Source organism: Centruroides vittatus, unplaced genomic scaffold (genome assembly GCF_030686945.1).
Source record: "Centruroides vittatus isolate TY-2023 unplaced genomic scaffold, ASM3068694v2 scaffold_1152, whole genome shotgun sequence".
Classification (NCBI taxonomy): Eukaryota; Metazoa; Arthropoda; class Arachnida; order Scorpiones; family Buthidae; genus Centruroides; species Centruroides vittatus.
In genome coordinates this window covers 507,716-522,165 of record NW_027122670.1, presented here as the reverse complement: position 1 = coordinate 522,165, position 14,450 = coordinate 507,716, and the positions used below count along the sequence as shown (strand labels likewise).

Here is a 14,450-nt window from a genome sequence, read left to right as displayed (position 1 = left end):
AATTACAATTGGAGTAATCTAGTTGTTCCAAATCACAAAAGAAACTACTTTCAACTTCAGGTTCATCATATTCTTGAACATCTGAGTCATCTGCAACAAGTTCAAAGAAGAATGCTGAAGACCGAGGTTCCCTTTCAGGTATACATAACAAAGCAATAACTTCTGCAGGTAGATTCAATCTTTTTCTTAATTGTAAGCGATTATTGAGTCTTATACTTGAAATAATGGGATCTGAAGTGTCTATTGCTCTGTTGAAAACATCTTGCAGATTATTACCATGAGTGTTTTATTTTTGCATGGTATTTCTTATCCTTATTATAAAGTTTATTTTGTGACTTAGCAACATCATCTCCAAAATATCCAGCAGGTAGTACAGTATCGGTTAGGATTTGCTTTCCATGAATGAATACTTTGTGCACTGTTGCAGTCATCAGATATCATGGAAATTTTTCCGAGGGCTATTTGAAAACAAAAATCTTCAAACATGCTGATATTTAAAGGATATTGGCATGATAGATCAATCAAATATAATTTGGAAATTGCAGATTAACATTTGTAATTTGAGAAAACAGTGCTGGTTAGGAAAATGCACAACAGGCTGTATTTCAATCATTAATGCTCCCATTTCCATTGGCTCTTGGTTTTTTCTATATATAAACTTGTTTTTTCTCAAAATCTCTTTTGAATTTTTTGTTTTCATTCTTTTAACTTTTATTTCTGTACATTTTCTTGTATTTGCCATTTTTTTAAATTTCCTGCTTGTATGAAATATATAAAAATATATTCGATAAACCTTTCTATACTATAGTGTATTTGATTTTGTTTCAAATACTTCAGAGTTGAAATCTTCGATTCCCAAAAACTTCATTGGAGTAGCTCCACAAATTGGGTAAGATTGATTTGGTTTTAGTGCCCGTTAATACATTGTGAACTTCATCAATTATCATCATAAATAATTTATACTTGATGCAGATAATTTTTTATTTGGAATTTCTATATTAATAGCTTTTAAATTGCTTGTTTCTTTGTCCAGATATTCTTTTTCCTTTAAAATATGCTCTTTCCTCTCCTTAACATATTTCAGCTTCAAGAGCCCATAGAATCCAACTGCCTAACTGCCAAAATCCTGATAATGTGTCTATGGTTGAAAAGTATATGGCTTCTTGCACCAATGGTGAGGGATATGGGTCTATTTTAGCAATCTTACTATGATTTCCAGTAGTCAATGACTAGGCAAAATGTTCCATCCTTTTTCTTGACTCTGCAACCGCAGAGTCAAGAAAAAGGACGATACTATTGCTCCAATACACACTCTTTTTCCTCCAATATCCCTCATGAGTAGTTTTTTGGAAGCTGTGTCACTCAGAGAGGAAGTGCTATCCATGGGGAAAATTTTATGAAGTTCATTGGCTGTATCTATGACATGGAATACTTTTTCCTTTAATTTTTTTTTGTCAAAAATATTAATAAGATTAAATCAGGTTCTCACTAATTAAATAACTCACACTAGCCTGGGTTCTCACATCTACCTTAACCTTTTTTATTTAAATTTTACTAGATACAAAGATTATAAAAACAAAACATCAAGACATTCTTAAAGGCTAAAGTCTGAAAGCAATGACAATGACATTGGTTGATAGGAATGCTAGAACAAGGAAGTGCAATTTCTTTTTATCAGTTTTCATTAAATCTGATGAAAGGCTTAAAACAAATTGCAAATTTCAATATTCTAAAATCTGTAGGCAAATTTGAGACAACACAATGCTTGCTTGAATAAAAAAATATCAATAACAGTTTGTACTTAAAAATTTTGAGATTTTGTGTAGATAATTTCCCAAACCATGTTAGTGCAAAACTGTGTTGTACAAGTGATACCTGTGCTGCTGTTTGCTTATATTGTTATCCAATATGAAAGCCAATTCTTCTTTTGGCATGTATCTTAAATGGGTCTTTTCTTTTCGAAGTAGCATTCTTCTGATTTTAGATGGTCTTGTGAGAATTTTTGCAGTCTCTTTTAATACTACAGCAAAATCATTTTCTCCTTTTTGCTAAGCCACTATACTTGCTGCTTTGACAATTAACCTTACTTCATCTTAGTTTTTTCAATAATGTTGCTGTAGGTTTCTCTTTTTGATCAAGCTGCTTTTTCTGTGTAATGAAGACATGATCATTCTCTTATGTGTTGAAATTCCCTTTGATTTATCATCATTTCATAAGTTACTTCTGCCTTAAGCCACTCTGCATGTTTCTAAATATCTCTAAAATTCTGTTACATGCCTGCCAGTTTGAAGAAGTATTACCATACCATTTACAAACTTTTTGTTTTACTTGAAATCTTGAAGTAGATCATTCTCATTGAATTGAGTTAAAATATAATTCAAAACCACTGATATTTTATTGCCTTGATGCTTTTCTTCATACCTCAATTTGAACAGATCTTCATTTTGAAAATGGATGGTCCCTAAAAAATGGAAAAAATAAAATTGGAGGCAGGCAGGAGCAGGTGTAATTCCAATTTTCTTGTTTAAAAAGGTTCATTTTAACAATATATAAAATCTACAAGGGTAGCATATGTTAGTGATTTTTCTAAAGTTTGTTAAGTTTTACTTTAGAAAATTAATGTAGGAAATGTCCACTTGATTAATTTATATTATGATAGTTATTAAAATGAAAATACTTTTATTTGTAATATAGTCCAGTTCAAATACACACTTGTATCAATACTTTTATTTTGAAAGTCAGTTGTTCACTCCTTACTACCAATACACATGCTTTGAAATTTGATGTTAACTTGAAAACAGCCAAATGTCAGATGAGGGTATTAGCCTTACAGAGTTGCTGAGATGAAATTAAGGGAAATGTACTAAATGTAAAACATGGGCTTTGGCCAAAATTTTGAGATTTTTTGACCATAGTGCAATGATGTAAATTATATTATAATAATTATTTTTAATACAAAACTGATAGTTATATACTTTTGAAATATTATTTTAAATAATAAAATTCTTGTATTGATTAGAATTGACTGTTAAGCAAAATTACAAGAATGATTTTAAAATCTGTGGATCTCTGTGTACATAAACAGTATTTAAAATTGAGAATCAGTAACAATTTTATTTTTCATGTCACTCCAATTTAACATTGGAAATTTTTCGGATTGAAATTGAGTGTTAGTGTTAGAAGTTATTTGATTTATCCGAGTTTATTATTGCGTAAGTTAAAACAAAGAAGAAAAATCTTAGTTTATGAAATAGAAAGACTTAAGCAAGAAATATAAAGAAATAAAATAAAAAAAAAATTAGTAGGTAAAAACATCAAAAGAGCAAAAGTATTTTAAATGTCAAATATGTAATGATTTAAATAGTAAATAGTAGTTTTTAGTACTTGGGTTTTAAAAAATTAATTGAGAAATTAAAAATTCAAGTATTTTTTTTTTATCATTGAAGTTATATTCTGTTAAAATTTAATAAATAAACTATATTCATCCATATTAAAAAATACTATCATGTAAATCTATGTATGAATATACCCTCATGTAAAGATAACATTTTTGAGTTAATCAAATACATTATTTTAATTTTTTCAATACTGCTATTGTTAATACAGTGAAATCTCTATTAACAGACACTTCCGAATAGCAGACACCTCTACTTAATGGACATTTTTACAATCCCCATACCCTTCAAATAGGACATCTATAATATTTACCTCTAAATAATGGATGTCATTGTCCATGACTTGCCTTATGAAAACACAAAGTCCCACCTTCAATATTCCAAAAGAATTAATTACATAAGAAATATTTTAAAACTAAAACAAAGAATCATTTCAAATACTCTTTCAGAGGATGAATTTTGATCATAGGTGTCAAATAAAGACTGACTTAAAATAGGAATAGTGGAGAAGGGCAGGTTATAAAACCAAACAATATTCATTATCCATTAGAAAAGACTAATCTGATAACTTGTCAATTACCATTTATCGTTATATATATTAATGTTGTTAAACTTCTGTCTTATTGTTAGAATTAAACTTGGGTTACTGATAAACCATAAACTTCTCCTGAGTTATTTGTTCATTTGACAAGAACCATAGTATAGTAGTAATGAAAAAGAAACAATTTAAGGTTAAAACAACAGCTTTTATTTGGTAAAAGTTCAGAGGTTGTATTACGAAGGCAATTTGCCAACTAATTTAAAGTGTAGGAAAATATTCGGTTTTCTCACATATATGACCTTAAGAACTTTGTGTTGGCTAAAGTAATTTTTAATAAATCATTTATTGAAAAAAGCAAACATGTTCGAAAAATTATACCTACTTGATTACTATAAAGAAGACAAATCCCTATATCAATTTTTATTAGTTGCTTAGATCATAAATGACATTATAAATGCAATACTAAATACACTTCTTATCTCTTGAAGTGGCTAGCAAATTGCCTTTTCAACTCGACATTCAAACTTTCATCGCCTATATCCACCTTCTGGTCATAATAACAGTTTCATTCCTCCCTTCCTTTCTTTCTTTCTTTTTGTTACTTCTGTTAGATCATTTTTGATGAATTAATAATTAATCAACATTTACATTTTGTCGTAATTTTTATGTTTTCTTTAATTAAACTATCCTATACAATCTGTCTACTATTTAGAATTCAATTGAAATGTTATTCTTACAGCTGAAAAGATAAATAAAATACTGTATGTATGTGTGTATGTATGTATATACAGTAGAGCATCAATTATCTGAAAGAATTCAGAACTGGGGTTGTTCAGATAACTGATTTTTTGGATAACTGATCATTTACGAAAAAATATATTGAACACAAAACTGTACTGTATATATTTAGTATCACACGTCTTACAAATACATACCTTACATAAAGTAGTACATTAAAGTATGCCTACAGTTTAGGAAGAGAATCCAAAATTGTCTTTTGCTTCACAGCTGACTCATTGTTTTGCTGTTAAATCTTGCACATGTTTAAAGACAGCAATTGGACAGCATCACATTCTTCTTGTTGTTCTGACCACTTCAGAGCTATCTCAAGGCAGTGAAAAGCTTCCTCACTGGATGGTCCTTTTTCAGCATGGTCATTGTTGCTAGGCTCTTCCTCATTGTTGCAAGGGTGTTGGTTGTCGATGACACTGGCAATGATTTCATCATCCGACAATACTTGATAGCCAGGGTCATCGACATCACATTTGAGCCAGTTTTGAATGTTTTTCTTGTCGCATTCTTCAAATCCAGAACATTCTTTAATCAGCCCAAACACTGTTCGGAGGTTATACTGTATAATAGTCTTAGTTAAAACATCATGAATTTCAAGAAGGCATCATTGAAAATTTTGCAAGTTTAGTTGAGATTAATATAACTTTTCCTTTGGAACTTTTTTAAGATTTAGAGGAATGATGCAGGACTATTTTTTTATTATTCTTTTGCTCATTTTTGTTGAAATGTGATATGACCTGTACTTTGTTTAGATTTTGTTTCTTTTATTACCATTTGTTGCAATTAATCATATTTTTATATGCAGTTATAGCCTATAAAAATATGTTGGAAACAAGATAATAAAAACCAAACAATCACCTTAATTAATTGGGCTAATTAAGTGCTTCATTAATGATTAAGTATTAAGTAATTTGGTACTAGAGGCAAGCGTTTGGCACCATCTCTTATTAAATTGTTAATAAGTGATGATGCTGAATGCTTATTAATAGATTGGGCTTTGGGATGTTTACATATGTATAAAGATAATGAATATAAAATAATGTAGTTATTAAATAAAATATAATTTTTAAAAATTAAAGAACATGTTTTAAAAATTGGCTTAAAGCAATAAACTGTAATGCAATAATTATATCATTAAATTATTTACTTCTTCATTAAGCTTAAGCAAGATTTAAGTCAACGGATAGCTTTGACTTGAGTAGTGAATATTTATAGTCATTAGTGAATCAAAGAAATAATATACCCATTTATTTTTAAAATACTTGACATAAAAGAAATCTTTTTCTACTAATTACAAAAATTATCTTTTAAGCTTAAAATGTAAAATGTGATGATCTCTAATAAGTATGTGTTTTATTTTTAGTAAATAAAAATATTAGGTTGTCATAAAAATAAAACATGGAGATTTATGGAATAATTTATTTTTTAAGAAATTCATTTAATCTAATTTCATTATTTTTATTAAAGTTTCTATTTTTAATTTTGTATATATTGCATTATCATAATAATAATTTAATCACTGTATCATTTATATTCCATAATTCTATGGTCTATTCTACTCAAAATGTTTAATAGCATTCTTGGCAATATATTTATTTTATTTAGTTATTTTATGAATGATTTTATTTTATTATTTATATTTCATATTCTTAGTTACCAAATTAGCTAATTATTATTAATTTAATCTAGATTTCTTTGAATCAGTTAACTAATTTATTGCCAATAATAATTATAACAGGATAACTTTGAAATACAGAATCAAAAGAAAAATGGCATTTTAAATAGAAGACAAAAAGGTGTAATTGGTTCTTGAAAATTTTTGAAAGCTATAGGACAAGTGGATTTTATTTGTAGGCAAATATATTGGATGCTAGTTAAAACAGCTTAAAAATTTATGTACATATTGTTCTGTAGCATTAAATATAGTAAATGCTATAATATTCTTGTTGTTGTCTTTTTATAAGTTTTTAAATATATCCACATTACCAGGAAAATAGTGAAATTCTTTAAAACCATAGATTTTGCTTACTATAGACCAAAATAAGTATATTTTCTTTACTGTACAAACATTTTTGTACATTTTTGCCTTTTTCAGTTTGATATTTTTAAATCAAACCTAAATTTTAAAAAATAACCTATTAAAATTTGGGTTTGATTTCTCAAGAAGTTTTATTTTGGTTATTTTTAAAGATAAACTAGCTATCACCTGGAAAAATATTTCTATTTATTTATTTAAACATACCATCAGAACTGGAATATAAGCAAATTTAACTAGTTACGATTAAATGTATTTAATTTATGAAGAGAAATTCAAATAGATATTATGTATTTTAAATTCTTAAAGTAACAGATCTTTTTAAGAATAAAATTAGTTACATCTCAAAAAAAATAATAATAAATAATAATTTAGAAATAAGAAATAATTGAATATTTTTACTTCTATTTAAAAGGCCTTTTTTCTACATAAGTTTGAAGAAATTGTATTTGTGATAATAGAAATTAGTCTACAGAAGAACTAATAATTATGCAAAGCATAATTCAGATCAAATATAGTGAATTTATTCTATAAATGAATTAAATTTATTATTTAGCTTAGTTTTACTATATTGTTATATGCTTACAAACCTTACAAAAAGTGTTATAGAAGAAAGTTAGACTATTTTGATTGTTATTTCAATGTATACGAATGTTATAACAATTTTTGCATGTATTTTATAAAATTTAGTATAATTCAGAATTTTGAATTTATATGGCCATTTCTTAAGTTTTTTATACTATAATAGTTTTTCTAATGTAATGAGAGAGAGAAAATTTTATGGCTTAATGGAAAAAACAATAAAAAATGACAAAAATTTATATGTAATAATTTAAATTTGACTACAATAAATATTTTCAGAGGAAAAATATTGCAAAATTTTTTTCATTTTTTTTTTCCTTGGATGTTTGTAAGAACAATGTCTATTCGAAGAATATTTACATTACAAATCTGCATTATTTAGAACATAAAGTTATAAGAAGAACAGTTTAGATATAGTTTAATAAAGTTTTCATTCAAATTTATATCTTCAGAACATTATTACTACAGAAACTCAATAATTGTTCCTTTTAAAAAGTTAAGAGAGAGAAATTTTAAAAATTTATAAGGATAAAGTTGAAAAATAAATATTAAAAAATTAAAGAACTTTTAGAACTAAAGTAAAAGAATCTAAAACATTTACAGTCTCATTTTTTTATAATAAGAAATTTGCCAATTTCAAGTATTTAGTAGATTATCTGAATTCCTGGAATTCACAATATTATTTTCTTGTTTTTTTTTTTTCCTTCTTAAAGACTAATTCAAATTTGGCAAATTTGGTATCATCAGAATGTGAAATTTCTAATAGTTGACTATTCTAGCAGACTGTGACGTCTTCCTTTTTAAAGTTTCTACTGCAAGTTTAATATTAACATTGCCTATTCTGTTGTTACTTGTTCTTATTCACTTGTTTAAATTTCTTTTTGTAGATGTATTCTCGTCTTGTCATTGTTTATGTTAATCATTGAAATCTTAATACTTGTTTCTGTAGAAATGAAAGTTTATTTTTGTATTTATCATTGTTATGTAAACTTTGATAGATTGCCAAGTTTCCATAGTCACGAGGAAAAAAATTTAGAATATTTCAAGGATTGCTAAAAAAGAACCATTTTAATAAAAACAAGAAAAATTATATTTAATTATATCATACATTTTTAAAATGATATCTGTTGTGGATATCATTAAAAAATATATATAATTTTTACAATAAAGTCTTAATATATAAACAAATATTTGCAAAACATTCTTTTATTCAAAAAGTGAAAAAAAAATATATTTATCATTAAAATAACTTAAGAATTATTCAGATGAAAAGTGTGAATAGTTTTTAAAATAATAATTTGGCAGATTTTGAAATCATTCAGAATAAGACTGTACACAAATGACTGTGTTTATGATTCATTTAACATTACAAATATTAGGCAAGGCATTTACAGCAAAAAGTAAAGTGCTCTTTACTATAAATGCTCGTTTGATAATATATATTTATGTATATGATAAAAATATAAAAACTTACATGTAAATAAAAGAAACCATAATACATGTTTATGTTTAGATAGCTTGTTCTATATGATACTTTTCTACATAACTTTTTAAAATTCTGAATATAAAATGTAAGTAAAATATACTAAAATTAAAATATATTGAATATTTAATGAAAAAGTAAGATCAGAATGCATTTTAAATTCTTATTTCTTATTTGTAGTTATTCAGATTATTGTGCATATATTTTAAATAAATGAGGAATTACCATAAGAAACACAAAAAACAAAATGTCATTATTTTATATAAATAATAGATTGTATTTTTGTTTTTAATTATATACCCCATAAGCAAGCTAATGAATTTATCAAAGGTTTACATAACAACATCCTTTGTATTTTAAATTAATTTCTTGAAATAAATTTGACAAACATATTGTTTAAATTTAAATAATTTTATAATTAAAATTAACAGTTATTAAAAAAACTTCTAAATAGTTTAGTATTGGACAATTTGAAAATCTTTCAGAAAATTTTAGAAAATAACATTTCCAAATGATACATCAATTTTATAGTCATTGAAACTATTTACAGATATCTAATTAACATAGAAGTGCATTTGAACCTGTAACAGAAGTAACTGTATAGCAAGTATGTAATTCTTTAATTTGCTATTACTAACAAATCAAATTTCCACCTTTATTACAGGAATTTTTTTTATCAAATTCTTTATCCAATTAAACTTTGTTCTTGTTCTGTAAAAATAATAATTAGCTTTAATTATAAACAATGAAATTAATTTTCATTGTTTATAATTAAAGCTAATTATTATTTTTACAGAATAAGCTAATAAAAATATACATTAAAGAAAGATTTATAATGTAACAGACATGTAAACTGACTTGAATAAATCTCATAAGAAAGAATTTTAGTAATATTAGTGATGCAAAATTATAAAAACATTGGTGAAAATTGTTTTTTCTGTACAAAACAGACAGATAGATAAGAGAATGTAATTAATAAGCTTAAACATTTTTAGTGATTTAGTTATATTTACCCAGTGAAAGTATTTAAATGAAAACATTAAAATATAATAAGTATAATGATTTTTTATATTAATAATTAAATTATGTTTAAAAGTTAGTTTTTGGTAATTCCACCACACCTATATTGTCCAGAAAGATAAAAAACTAAATGAATGAACAGTTTGCTTGTCTGTTCCTATTTTCAGGTATCATGAAGAATTACCTATAATCATTCACACATGGAAATAATTCATATTATTCACAAAGAATTGATTCAAATAACAGATGTAGACTGAGTTTAAATATTGACATGATGTTAAGTTATCAAATTTTCATAGGTCATGCATTTCATATTTTTTGTTAGTAAATGATAAATCAAAACAATCATAGAATAGCATCAGATGTAGTAGAACTACTGAATTGATTAAGAGAGTAGTAAAGAAGCATTTGATTATGATAGAATTTATATAATTTGATATATATGAACTTCTCCTTAGAAGATAATTATTTTTCTCTAATTGATATCATCAGAATTAAAATAAGCATTACTTTGTACACATTCAAAGCTATTCTATTATGTTTATTGGTACTAACATTTTGCTGTGACAATTATAAGATCAAAAACTTGATAAAGATTGAAATTATTTAGAGTTATATTATTTATAATATAAAAATGTAAATCTAAAATAAAATATCTGTTAAATCTAACAGGTTTTAAATTCAGTTTTCATTCAAGTGTAATATTTACAAAAAAAAAAAAAAAAAAAAACACATACAGATATAAGTTCTATAATCATAGGCTAGCTTGCAAAATGTGTAATACTATTTCACTGAATGTTAATTTCATTACTGTATAGGAGGATAACCGTCATTTTTCTGTGTTTGTCTTAAATGATCGATTAGTTTTTATTGTTAAAGGAAGAATTATTAGAAAACAATTTATAATAATCATATTAGTTTTTCATTTTTGAGTGGTATTGTATCCTTTTGCTGCTGTTTAACATTGTTATTTAAAGAAACAATCAAGTTTTAAAAAGTTAAATAATAGCTTATTTTATTTTTGAAAAACGGGCAATGAAATATTTACAAACTAATAAATATGATGTTAACCTTGAGATTATCAACAAAGAACACCACTACAACCTGATAGACTATTAAACTACAAGCCAATCAATGCCATATGTCGTCAGGCTAAATAATGGCTATAATACTAATAAATTATGAAACATTTGGTACTAGAGGGAGGTGTTAGGTGCCATTGAGATGGCACCTAACACCTATTAAGATATAGCATAATTGGCAATGCATCCGCATGTTAATGTGAGAGTTGCGGGTTTGCGTCCCGCTTCAGGCTGATTCTTTTCTTCCAGTAGATGTAAATTATTTAATTAAAAATTATAATTATTAATTTTATTAAGAGGTGGCACCTAATGCCTCCCTCTAGTACCAAATTGTTTCATAATTTATTAGTATTATATCCATTATCTAGTCCAATGACATAAGGCAATGGTTGGCTTGTACTTGAGATTATCTTATAAATATTATCATTATCAATACATTACTTACAAGGAGAAGAAAGACATTTCTGAACTATGAATATGGCTAAGAATTTGTCATTAAATATTTTATTATTTCAAATATTACTTTTCTGGCTGTTATATATAACACAGGGAAAGTGAGGTGATTGGTCAAAAAACGGGGTCATTTATTGACTGACTGCCATATATTTTTGGACTCAGGACCTTGAAATGTTGAGAAATGCAAAAAAATTTGGGGTAATCTCTCTCTGTGGAGGGGGGCAGAGTTTTGTTCACTGTCTTTGAAGCTTAATAACTCAAGTGCTATTTGTTGAAAATTTTTTGAAATTTTGCATGGAGGTTTGTTTATTAGGGAGATTGATGCTATTAAATTTTGGTGGTTAAAGGTTGGGTTGGGGAGATAAAGGGGTTATAGTGTGTATCTTAGTAGGGTCAATATGGTTAATGACAACTTTGCTCATTATTAGCATTTACAATTTTCTATAAAACCCATCCCTGCTCTCAAAATTAAACTGTTTGCCATTTTATAATAATTAAAAATAAAAAAATTTTAAATAATAAAATGTCATAACAGATGGCATTACACACACAGTTCTAAATTTTGCCAGGAAAGTTAAGCAACTTGTTGTTGGACTTTTTTTTAAATGGAATAATTTCCAGGTCACCTTTACTGCCTCAACCATGGATGCTGCTCTGGCTAGCAATCATAATTGTAAACTAATATATTATTGTGTGCCATCTGGCTGACTGTTATTTAAAACAACTACTTGTTTGAAACAACAGCACCAATACTTTTGATTTTGTTGAAACCAGTTTATCATACATAGTATCAACATTGATTATCTATCTAAACTAGAATTTATTAAAATTGAGAAAGATAGTATTTTCCTTTTCAAGAAAAAGAAAAAAAAAACAACATATGCAAATATCATAAATTTTGAATTTTGTTTTCTTATGCTCTTCATACAAACTTAATAAGATTTTCATAATTAAAATGGTACATAAATTATTTCACTTTTGTAATTTGAATCTTAAGTTGGTAAATTTTTTTTCTTAAAAGCTTTTCTATTAGAAAAAGAGAGATAATTTTTGTTTAAAAAATTCTTGAAATACTTTTAGCTGCAATTGTTGTTTTTAGTGGAAATTTATAATACGTCTCAAACAAGAATTTAAAATATTTAACTAAATTTTATTACAATAATCTACTATTAACTATGCTAATGTAAAAAGATTAAAATAAACAAATCTATTTATCTAGATGAAATTGAATAAAATAATTTGCAGGAAAATGAATTTTTTATCCTAAACAAAATAAGCACATCTTGAATAGCTCCAGCAATAAATTTCAATGGACCAGAAATACTTATAACATTAGTTACGTGGGTCTTTATCAGTTTGAACAACACACAACCAAGTTTAAATGAAAAAGAATACAAAAATCGTTATAAATAAAATAGAACATTTTACTTGGAGTGTTTTTGTGTTCTTTTTCATTCAAATTTTTGTGGTGTTCAAATTAATGAAGACACTCATAAAAGGTTGAAAATGTTTTTGGTCCAATAAAATTTATTGCTGGAGTTATTTAAGGTGTACACTCAAACCTGTTTTTGTGTGGTCTTTTTTTGTGTGATTTTTTTTACATGTGCAATGTGTTTTGTGCAATTATTTTTGGGCAGTATACCAATTTGATTGAAATTCATATACTGCACACAAAAAATCACACAAAACAAATCACACAAATAAAAAATCGCACAAAAATAGACTGCACAAAAACAGGTTTGAGTGTACTTATTTCATTCAGTTACTTATCCAGTTTTGGAAATTTATTTTTTCTTCTATTTAAACATGATACAAACATTGTAAATTTTTAAAGATTTTATACTTATTTCAACAGTAATGAATTGGTAATATATTCATAAACGAAAAAGAATATTCTAAATTATTTAATAAGTATTAATTTAATTATAATTATTAAATTTAATAAGAGATGGCACCTAACTCTTCCTTCTAGTGACAAATTCTGTAGTAATTAATTAAATATAAGTGTGGAAAAGTAGCTCAATATAATCCAGTGGTTGTTTGGTTTTGTTAATATATTCATTCTTAAATGTTTCAATAATTTTTTTTTTTAATGAAAATGTACTTGAACAAAGTGAATAATAAACTAAATATTTTTAAGTTAATTTATATTTTATATTTCTATTTTGTTAAAGGTTTATTTTAATGCTTTAGTGTATATTAAAAAAACTTAGATTTATTATACAGATGTAACTTGCAAAAAAACTTTTTTAAATAAAAATCAAAGGCTATATAACACATTACATTTATGGTTTTAAGTCAAAAATTACTAGATCTTTATCAAAAGAGAGAACATTTTCATTTAAATAAATCAGATCTTGAAATGAGAATTCAAAATCATTTTTAAACATTTAGTCCATTTTAAACAAGTTTGCACTTACTATAAATGAAGCTGCAATTGAATAATTTATCATTTATTTTCAATTTCATTGACTTTTTTTTTAACTAGCATTTATTAAGTTATATAAAATTGTGCTTCGATTTTGATTAGGCACTTTCTTATTTCATAAATTAGCTTAGTTTGAAAATACAGTAGGGCATTGTTTATCCAAAAACCGGTTATCCGAAAGAATTCCAGTCAGACTGTGTCGTGCTGAATCGAACGTTTTTGATACTAGATTAATTTCTAAAGTATAATTTTTTTGTTTTTATATTTTTCAATATATTTATTTTGTTTGTGTAAAATAAAGAAATAATTTTTAACAATACAATAGCCTTGATTATTATTATAAAAATTTTCATTAGGCTTAAAATCGATGAAAATTCAACATGAAGTGACATGCAATGGAGAAAAATTTCAGCGTCGGATAGGTTAATATATTTTTTTGTACATAATCGGTTATCCGAAAAATCAGTTATCTGAACAACCCCAGTCCCCAATTGATTCAGATAGATGATGCTCTACTGTATAAATCAAATAATATTTTTCAAAAATTTTTTTTTAAATAAGTATTCTCTCTCATATGTTGCTTTATGCTATTGATTGCACAGTCTCTTATAGAAATATCTATACTTTCAACACTAT

At 25.7% G+C, this 14,450-nt stretch overlaps 1 protein-coding gene across 1 annotated transcript in view; it reads left to right on the top strand.

Annotated features, from left to right (window-relative positions):
• The window catches only part of LOC136986507 (uncharacterized), a 114,980-nt gene that overhangs the window by 63,488 nt on the left and 37,042 nt on the right, over positions 1–14,450 (top strand). The window contains exon 17 of the mRNA XM_067284060.1: positions 61–138. Within this exon, the coding sequence (XP_067140161.1) occupies positions 61–138 (78 nt within the window). The remainder of the gene's footprint in view (positions 1–60; positions 139–14,450) is intronic.